Here is a 10998-nt window from a genome sequence, read left to right as displayed (position 1 = left end):
GGCTGCAGTCACCATCTGCAGTGATTTTGGAGCCCAGAAAAATAAAGTCTGACACTGTTTCCACTGTTTCCCCATCTATTTCCCATGAAGTGATGGGACCAGATGCCAAGATCTTTGTTTTCTGAATGTTGAGCTTTAAGCCAATTTTTTCACTCTCTTCTTTCACTTTCATCAAGAGGCTTCTTAGTTCCTCTTCATTTTTGCCATAAGGGTGGTGTCATCTGCATATCTGAGGTTATTGATATTTCTCCCAGCAATCTTGATTCCAGCTTATGCTTCTTCCAGCCCAGCCTTTCTCATGATGTACTCTGCATATAAGTTAACTGGCTATACCCCAGTACAAGATAAAAAAGTTAAAAAAGAAAAGATCCTCTTACCTTGTGTACAGATAAGGAAACTTTGAGTCATCTCTTTTTCAATACCTTCAGGCTATCAAAGAGTAAAGTAAACAGAAAGAAGCATAAAGTCAGGGGTCTGGGTCATCTTTCCACACAGAAAAAGCAACCACGTGTCAGCTTACATAGGCACGGCTGGCTCATGGTTGTCGCTGGAGAAGATCCATTCATTGTCCCCTTCTGTTTATATCTGCAAGTCACTGTATGTTACCAACACCCACTTTGGCTCTGTGTTCCCATAGTTCTTTGAGGGATGGAGATAACTTCAGTGTCTTAGTGGAACAAACTCAGTTTCCCTGGCACTGTCCAGCTTCTCCAGTAGACAAACAAAAGTGTTTTGCAAAGTAAGAACATGCCAAAAGGTGAGGTGAGAGGATGCCATTGACAAGCAGTGATTCTTTTAGAGGATGATGAGGCCTGCACAGGCAGGCCTGTCTCTTGGATTTGAGAGTCAGTTAAAGGAAGAGAGGGAAGAGGGTCAGGTGTATAGGAAGCATCATGAGTCAGGAGCAAACAAAAAATCTAAGCCTGTTTCACGAGTTACACTTTTCTATCCTGGGTTAAGTGTTGATTAAAGAATGGATGAATTTTATTGCCATTTTAATTTATTTAAAATGGCATATCTTGTGTCAATAGTGAGAGTGAAAGTGTTAGTTGCTCAGTCATGTCCAACTGTTTGTCAACAGCAATTACGGTCAATTAAGTCTCTTTACAGAGAATGTCCTTTATTATTTAACCTATTGCATGCATGCTAAGTCACTTCTCGTGTCCATCTCTTGTGACCCTATGGACTGTAGGGTAGCCCGCCAGGCTCCTCTGTCATTGGGATTCTTCAGGCAAGAACACTGGAGTGGGTTGCCATTTCCTCCTCCAGGAGATCTTCTCAACCCAGGGATGGAACATGAGTCTCTTACGACTCCTGCATTGGCAGGTGGGTTCTTTCCCGTTAGCACCACTTGGGAAGCCCATGGTACTCTCTATTTTGTACGTGGAAGGGCTTGATAGTTTTGCATGTGCTTACCTGTACCAACAGACTTTTGATCACAGTATCTTTCCAGTTCAGGTTCTGCCTCTCAGGTGCTTCATTTGGGCAAGCACTATTTTGCCTGGACTCAGCAACTACAGTGATATTCACTTTACCTGAAAAACATTCCCAAATATAAATTACATTGACCACTGGCCCCTTCTGTGAAAGGACATGATTAAAAGTCTATAAATCACTTCTTGAATCAGACAAACCGAATCTTATCATCATATTTATGCTTGGACCAAAATAACTCATTCTTTCTCCTGCCTGGAGATAATATGATGTCCTTTTCTATCTCTTTCAAGATTCCTTACATGAAGTAATTGATTCACTTACCTAACTAGAACTTAAGAAAGTGTGGAAAATGTTGGCTTTGCAGAATATTCTCTTTTTTGTGGGAAAAAAGAGAATATTCTGCAAAGCCAACTGAGCAAATTCCTTGATATGGATTGCTTTTAAAGTTTACATATGACAATATAGGGGCATAAAATCAGAAAACTAGGCCTTCTAACTTTTTTTTTGAGATTGAACAAACAAAAACAGTAAACTACAACATAGTGGAAAGGGCATTGAATTAAAATCAAATGTTAACAGGGCATCTATTGTTTTTAACTCCCTGTGGCTTAGACAGTAAAGCGTCTGTCTACAATGCGGAAGACCTGGGTTCGATCCCTGGGTCGGGAATATCCCGTGGAGAAGGAAATGGCAGTCCACTCCAGTACTCTTGCCTGGAAAATCCCATGGACAGAGGAGCCTGGTAGGCTACAGTCCATGGGGTCGCAAAGAGTCGGACACGACTGAGTGACTTCACTTTCCTTTTCTTTCCTTACACCATACGTGCGTGCATGCTAAGTCGGTTCAGTCGTGTCTACCTCTTTGTGCCTGCCATGGACTGTGTAGCCCACCAGGCTCCTCTGTCCATGGAATTTTCCAGGCAAGAATACTGGAGTGGATTGCCATTTCCTTCTTCAGAGATATTCCTGACCCAGGGATAGAACTTACCTCTCTTATGTCTCCTGCATTGGCAAGTGGATTCGTTATTACTAGCACCACCAAGGAAGCCCTATCTGGGAAACCACCTGGGGAGTCACTGGGAAGTGATATCATAGATCATAATTAAAATGGATCTCCAATTTTCCTGTGAAAATTAGAGAAATAAAAAATACAATACTTTTAGTTTCATATTATCTGTATGCCTATTGTGAAGTTGCTCAGTCGTGTCCAACTCTTTTCGATCCCATGGACTGTAGCCTACCATGCTCCTCTGTCTATGGGATTTTCCAGGCAAGAGTACTGGAGTGGGTTGCCATTATATACCTATGCATAACCAATACACTGTTCTTATTTTTTGTTAGTGTGTTTTGTTTCTTTTTTAAGATAGATTTTTGACACTCCACTCTTAGAACTGTGTCCTCCTCTTAAAGCCATAAAACCATACAAGTCAGTACAGTATTCTATCTCAATTGCCAGCGGAAGATTTTTGAAAACCTTGTATAGCTAGAGAAATTGAGAAACTTAAAATCTAATAGGAAAACTAGTCTTATGCAGACCAATGTCAGGTGAATTAAAGTGATCTCATAAATTACTCTGTATTGCTAAAGGAATATAATAAATACAGGATATGAAATAAAGGAAATTTTACTTTTTGATATTAGTGATAATGATGAGAATGTGTCTACTACATCTATAATTCTTGTTTACTAGATTCTTTTTAACTTTTCCCTTCCCTTGTATTTTTAACAAGATATTGTCAAATTTAGTTTTCTATATTGCAGATAATCTATGCATTGAGACTGTAGTCTTCTCTGTGTTTAATTCCCATCTGAGTGTTCAGTGTTTTGGTTGTCTCATAACACATCTAGTAGATTTACAAATCCTGGCAATCATTGAGATTGAGGAGCAATTTTTGTTTAGGTAACATGAGTTCCTGATGGCAAGTGAAGAAGCAAATGAGAAGTGAAGAAACTGAGCAGCATTAATGAAAATATGGTTTTCACTTGGGTTATGATACATGGACTTGATGGGTAATGCAAATTAGCCTTGCATTGTATTTCAATCACATTCTGCTTTTAAACAAATGGAGGATGGGTTTGCTCCACATAAGCATTAGCAAAACCAGAAATTAGATTATAAAACAGGATTTTAATTGAGACCCTAAAAAAATGAGAATTTTTAAAAACAGAAATTTCAAATGTGAGGGATAAAGTTATCTCTGTATAGAGGATTTAAGGGAAACAGCTGCTGCTGCTGATGCTAAGTCGCTTCAGCTATGTCCGACTCTGTGCGGCCCCATAGAAGGCAGCCCACCAGGCTCCGCCGTCCCTGGAATTCTCCAGGCAAGAACACTAGATCGGGTTGCCATTTCCTTCTCCAATGCATGAAAGTGAAAAGTGAAAGTGAAGTCGCTCAGTCGTATGGGACTCTTAGCGACTACCAGGCTCCTCCGTCCATGGGATTTTCCAGGCAAGAGTACTGGAGTGGGTTGCCAATGCCTTCTCTTAGGCAATAAAAATAGACTGGTTTTTCAGGAGAGATTGGCATGGACACATAGTTACTTACCCAGCTTCTTAGGAGTAACAGTCCAGACATATGTCTTTTTCTCTGAAGCTTGGATAATCTCACTGCTGTTGTCTTTAGGGGTACTGATATCTGCCTCAAAATCCTGAGATGCTTCTAGTTGAGTGAAAATCTAAAATAACAGTCATGAAGTGAGAGCAGCACTTTAAATATTTTGCTGTCACTATTCCTCCTCCAATCTTGAGAAAATTCTACTTTACTTGTTTTATATCATCAAAAATAAATGATACAAATGACTCCTCTCATAAGAAGACAAATCTGGCATAACACTTACTATAAAATGACTTTCTTATAGCAGTATTTAAATCACTGCTGTGAATTAAAGCAAATTTTTGTTTGCTTTTCAAAGTTTTTTTTTTTGATGTGGACCATTTTTTAAAAGTTTTTATCGAATTTGTTACAACATTGCTTCTGTTTTATGTTTTGTTTTTTTGGCTATGAAGCATGTGGGATCTTCTCTCACAGACCACGAATTGAACCCTTACCTCCTGCATTGGAAGGCAAAACCTTAACTACTAGACTGCCAGGGAAACCCTAGCAACTGTTTTTGTTTGAGGAAAAATCTTATGACTCTATAGTACCATTTTGTATTTGAGAAAAAAAAGAATATGGCAACATTCAAGAAATCTCTTGGCCTTGTTAGATTTTGACTCCAGATCAAAGGGAATAATTTACCTCTACACAGGTATTCAGGTAGCTGAAGACACTGACAATCAGATCAGACCGTTCATTCCGAACAACTGAAGAGGGGGAGGTTATTTCAACAAAGAAAGGTTGGGAGGCTTCCAGAGAAGCTATTGATGAAATGCCAAATCCAGCCTCACCGTTCACACAGAAGCCACTTGCTTCCCATTGGGTTATAGTATCAGGGATGGTGAATGAAAGATTTGCTGAACCGGAGGAGCTACAAAGAGAGATTATAGGTAAAATGCATCCTTTGTCTAAACCAGGAACCTAAATTTAATCCAGAGCAAACAAAAAAGTATTAACTGAAGGTTAAAAATGAGCCATAGATCAGTATCATTAGATCTTTGTCAGGGTGTTAGATCAGTATTTTGAGAGCTGGATTTCTAAATCCAGCTAAAATTTAATCTTAAAAAGGTCACATTTCTCTAAACACATTATTTTTTCTAATTCATGCAGCTTGCATCTATCTGCATGAAATGACAGACAAGAAACAGTACTAGAGGAAAAGTAAAATAAAATATGTGGTCAGTACATACAAATGAATGGTGTTTTGTATTTTACTGACATGGTTCTTCTTTATATACTCAGAAATAAAGTTTAGGAAATAAAGACAAAAAGAAAATAGAAATAAAGATATATAGGAAAGAAAACTTAAAAGCTTACTCAATGCTGACCAGGTCCCAAATCCATGTTTCCGGAAAGTTTGTTCTTACTGTTTCAATTATAACCCGTTCTATGGAGTCAAAATTCTCCCTTGTGACTTCACTAGCTAAAAGAAAAGAGAAATGTTTTAAAGAGAGAGAATAAAAAACGTTCCAATGACACATCCATAAGCTATGTCTCTGACCGCACATGCTTAGTGGGACATGATATAGGGGTTGCTGCTGGGTCTCAGTGTCAATAAACGTACATCTCAGCCTAAATGTCAGTGTTTTGATGCTCAAATCAGTCCCGTTATTAAAATAAGAGCAACACACACACACACACACACACACACACACACACACACACATCATCCAACATTTTTCCTCCAGGGTCAAATTTAGAGAAAGTCATGTCTATTTATTGAATGGTGTTTCTCGTCTGACATTCTGGTGTCTGCCAGGAAACAATTTGGTATTGGCCAATTCCATCATCCTAATGACTAAAGTTTCTAATGACATTAACATTGCTAATTTCTTTTTTTTTTAATTTATTGAAGGATACGTGCTTTATGGAATTTTGCTGTTTTCTGTCAAATCTCAACATGAATCAGCCATAGGTATACATATATCCCCTCCCTTTTGAACCTCCCTCCCCTCCCTCTCCCCATCCCACCCCTCTAGGTTGATACAGAGCCCCTGTTTGAGTTTCCTGAGCCATACAGCAAATTCCCGTTGGCTATTTATTTCACATACGGTAATGTAAGTTTCCATGTTCTTCTTTCCATCCATCTCACCCTCTCCTTCCCTCTCCCTGTGTCCATAAGTCTATTTTCCATGTCTGCTTCTCCACTGCTGCCCTGTAAACAAATTCTTCAGTACCATTTTTCTAGATTCTGTAAATATGTGTTAGAATATGATATTTATCTTTCTCTTTCTGACTCACTTTACTCTGTATAATAGCTTCTAGGTTCATCCACCTCATCAGAACCGACTCAAATGTGTTTCTTTTTATGGCTGAGTAATATTCCATTCTGTATATGTACCACAACTTCTTTATCCATTTATCTATTGATGGACATCTAGGTTGCTTCCATGTTCTAGCTATCGTAAATAGTGCTACAATGAACAATGGGATACATGTGTCTTTTTTGATTTTGGTTTCCTCAGAGTATATGCCTAGGATTGGGATTGCTGTTTCATATGGTGGTTTTATTCCTAGTTTTTAAAGGAATCTCCATACCGTCTTCCATAGTGGCTGTATCAATTTACATTCCCACCAACAGTAACATTGCTAATTTCTGAAGAACATTTTTTTTGTTTCCTTGGCCTTTGGGCTATATTTGGCATTAAAAAAACTTCTGTTTTTAAACTGAAGTATAGTTGATTAACAATGCTGGGTTACTTTCTTCTATACAATAAACTGACTCTTTTATACACACACACACACACACACACACACACACACACACACATATACATTCTTTTTTATATTTGGCATTCTTTTTTCCTATTTTTTGGCCATGCCACATGGCTTATGGGATCTTAGTTCCCCCATCAGGGATTGAACACGTACCCCCTGCATCACCAGGGAAGCCAAAAATGGATGGGTATTTGAACACATTTCTCTGATGCCTGCTGTTTGGTCATCTGAGAATCAGAATGCTCTCTGCCTTGAACTATGTATTCTGATCTACACATAATAAGGGCATCTCCTCCTATCATTATGATTGCCCTCCTGTACATTTCTGCTGTTGTGTTCTACCATAAAAATAAACTTCCTCTCATACCTGAAGTGAATTCTTCCTTTTAGCTAATATCATTCCCACTTACCTTATTCTGCTTTATTCAGCTGCAGGATGTATGTGAAGTGAAGTCGCTCAGTCGTGCCCGACTCTTTGCGACCCCATGGACAGTAGCCTGCACCAAGCTCCTCCATCCATGGGATTTTCCAGGCAAGAGTACTGGAGTGGGTTGCCATTTCCTTCTCCAGGGAATCTTCCTGACCCAGGGATCAAACCCAGGTCTCCCGCATTGTAGACAGACGCTTTACCGTCTGAGCCACCAGGGAAGTCGGATGTATAGTCGTAGACAAACACATGACATATTGCACATGTAAAAATCTCAGTTTTGGATAGTCATACAAAATACAACCAATTCCATGAATCCTTTTAACCAACCCCCCCCACCCCCCGCCAATTCCAGGTTACCTACATGCAATTTTCAATGGGGCACTGTACATGGATGCATATCCTCCCGATTCTAGATAGAGCGGCCCACGGTATGGCATGCTTGTCTCTGTTGAACATACTTCTGGTTTCCGGTAATGGAGATTGGTGAAGACTTTCAGACCCATATCCTTCAAAGAAATAAATAGCAAAGGAAAAGTTGAGCAGTCTCTTTATACAAGACCTTAAAAAAAGTCATCAACTGTATTATAATTAAAAAAATATATGATAAATATACATGTTTTCTTTGCTAGCAAGCAAGGGTCTGGTATATTACAAGTCAAGTCACCTGTCTTTGATATGTGAAGTCTCTAAAATTGGAGGAAACATGATAATCATTATGATTATTCAGCACTTGTGTTCTGCGATTTTGCTGAGGGTTTTACATTATTCTCCATTTGATTTTAAGGGACAAATATTTATGAGATGTTATCGTTGCCTTAATTAACATCACACACACACATGAACATATGTGTATGAGACACAGCCAGTAAATTGGAGCTCTGGGACTTGAAAGAAAATGTCTGATTCTATTCCCCTTTCTTTCTATAGCTGTGGTGGCAACCCATGCTAGTATTTTTGCCTGGAGAATCCCAGGGATAGAGGAGTCTGGTGGCCTGCCGTCTATGGGGTCGCACAGAATTGGACACGACTGAAGCGACTTAGCAGCAGCCCCAGCAGACTTCAATCATAAAGATTCCTTTAGGGAATTCCCCAGTGATCCAGTGGTTAAGACTTTGCCTTCCAGTGCAGGGGGTGTCAGTTTGATCCCTGGTCGAAGAGCTAAGATCCCATATACCTTGTGGCCGAAAAACCAAAACATAAAACAGAAGCAGTATTGTAACAAATTCCATAAAGACTAAAAAAAAAGGTCCACATTAAAAAAAAATCTTTTAAAAAAATACCCTTTTAGGAAGCCTCAGAATATTCCAGTGATAGCCTTTGTATAAATGGAGCTGAGGCTCTGTGTTAACCTCCTGATTTGATGATTTCTGCATAAAATTTATTACAATACCTTGAAGATTGTCTCATTGCTTCTAACATCAAGTTTTAACTTTAACATCAACATCATTTCAGCCACCCCATAATTTTTTTTCCACAGAGAAAAAAAATCAACAAAAATGAATATCTTCTTTATAAGACAATTTCTGAGTGATGTAAAGCACATTACTGACCTCAATCTCAAAGAAAAGGAGGTGTTAGTCACTTGGTCATGTCTGACTTTTTGGGACCCACCCCCCCGGACTGTAGCCCACCAAACTTTTCTGTCCATTCTCCAGGCAAGAATAATGGAGTGGGTTGCCATTCCCTTCTCCAGGGGATCTTCCCAACCCAAGGATCAAACCCAGGTCTCCTGCATTGCAGACAGATTCTTTACTGCACAAATAATAAAACATAGATTTGCATTCGGTGCATACATACATGGTCATGTCTGACTCTTTTGTGACCCCATGGCCTGTAACCCACCAGGCTCCTCTGTCCACAGAATTTTCCAGGCAAGAATACTGGAGTGGGTTGTCATTTCCTTCTCCAAGATATGCATTAGGAAAACTAAGATTAAAATTGATGTGCAATAATTTTTTTAAAGTATTTTTTTGATGTGGACTATTTTAAAAGTCTTTATGTACTTTGTTACAATATTGCTTCTGCTTTATGTTTTGGGGTTTTATTGGCCTCAAGGCATTTGGGATCTTAGCTTTTCAACCAGGGATTGAACCCACACCCCTGGCTTTGAAAGGTGAAGTCTTAACCACTGGACCACCAGGGAAGTCCCCTCATGCAGCAATTTTAAAGCCTAAAATGATCTTACCTTGACAATATCATAGATGTCTCCATCCCCATGGTTGCTTACAGGTATATAATACAAGCCATTGTAAAACATATCTTTCTGAGGAATGCAAGGGTCTAGCTTGCCATCATCAAGGTTGAGACCACGATAGAAATAACCATACAGTTCTGTATTTGGGAGCATATTGTACACCTGGAAGAAAAATATCATGGTTTCTAATTATTTGAAATATTGTTTTTGTAGTGGCAAAATTGGCAACTTTTTGTGCTATAACCATTTATTCTTCATTTAAAAATACATCAACACATAATTATTTTATAATCCTTATACATTTTAATTTATTTTCAGTTTTAAATTTTGATATGGTTTAAGGGAAAAAGAGTCCATTTAAAAATTTATTTACTAAAAACAAATAAAAAATTTAAAATCAAGTAAAATGAAGTAAATAAACATGTAAAACAGACAAGTTGCTATGTTTCCATGAATAAGCATAATAATCAAATCTGAATCTGTTTCCAGGCAGCCAAGGCAAAAAAGAAACTATTCAATATGTAAATTTCATTATCAAAAATAGAAAAGCATATATTCTAGTAACATATAATATATAATTGCTCATATATGATTTAAAAAAAATTTATTGGAGTATAGTTAATTTACAATGTTGTGTTAGTTTCAGGTATATAGCAAAGTGATTAAATTACACATATACATATATTCACTTTTTTTTCAGATTCTTTTCTAATATAGGCCATTACAGAGTATTGAGATGCGTTTCCTGTGCTATACAGCAGGGTCTTATAAATTACCTATTTTATATATGCTATGTTATGCTATGCTAAGTCACTTCAGTCGTGTCCGACTCTGTGTGACCCCATAGACAGCAGCCCACCAGGCTCCCCCGTCCTTGAGATTCTCCATGCAAGAACACTGGAGTGGGTTGCCATTTCCTTCTCCAATACATGAAAGTGAAAAGTGAAAGTGAAGTTGCTCAGTCCTCTCCGACTCTTAGCGACCCCATGGACTGCAGCCTACCAGGCTCCTCCATCCATGGGATTTTCCAGGCAAGAGTACTGGAGTAGGGTGCCATTGCCTTCTCCGATTTTATATATAGTAGTGTATATATTGAACCGTGAACTTCCAGATGTTCAAGCTGGTTTTAGAAAAGGCAGAGGAACCAGAGATCAAATTGCCCACATCCGCTGGATCATTGAAAAAGCAAGAGAGTTCCAGAAAAACATCTATTTCTGCTTTATTAACTATGCCAAAGCCTTTGACTGTGTAGATCACAATAAACTGTGGAAAATTCTGAAAGAGATGGGAATACCAGAACACCTGACCTGCCTCTTGAGAAACCTATATGCAGGTCAGGAAGCAACAGTTAGAACTGGACATGGAACAACAGACTGGTTCCAAATAGGAAAAGGAGTACATCAAGGCTGTATATTGTCACCCTGCTGATTTAACTTCTATGCAGAGTACATCATGAGAAACGCTGGACTGGAAGAAGCACAAGCTGGAATCAAGATTGCCGGGAGAAATATCAATAACCTCGGATATGCAGATGACACCACCCTTATGGCAGAAAGTGAAGAGGAACTCAAAAGCCTCTTGATGAAGGTGAAAGTGGAGAGTGAAAAAGTTGGCTTAAAGCTCA

General features: G+C 38.7%; 1 protein-coding gene across 1 annotated transcript in view; it reads right to left on the bottom strand.

Moving 5' to 3' along the window:
* LOC104999851 (ovostatin homolog 2-like) overlaps positions 1-10998 on the bottom strand; it is a 51705-nt gene that overhangs the window by 15623 nt on the left and 25084 nt on the right. Inside the window, 8 exon segments of the mRNA XM_010855474.1 lie at positions 378-429; positions 1417-1535; positions 3982-4111; positions 4675-4903; positions 5350-5439; positions 6904-6906; positions 7538-7686; positions 9366-9536. Of these exon segments, the coding sequence (XP_010853776.1) occupies positions 378-429; positions 1417-1535; positions 3982-4111; positions 4675-4903; positions 5350-5439; positions 6904-6906; positions 7538-7686; positions 9366-9536 (943 nt within the window).

The sequence above is a fragment of the Bison bison genome, unplaced genomic scaffold (genome assembly GCF_000754665.1).
Source record: "Bison bison bison isolate TAMUID 2011002044 unplaced genomic scaffold, Bison_UMD1.0 scf7180017853849, whole genome shotgun sequence".
Lineage (NCBI taxonomy): Eukaryota > Metazoa > Chordata > Mammalia > Artiodactyla > Bovidae > Bison > Bison bison.
This window is presented reverse-complemented; position numbering and strand designations above follow the sequence as displayed.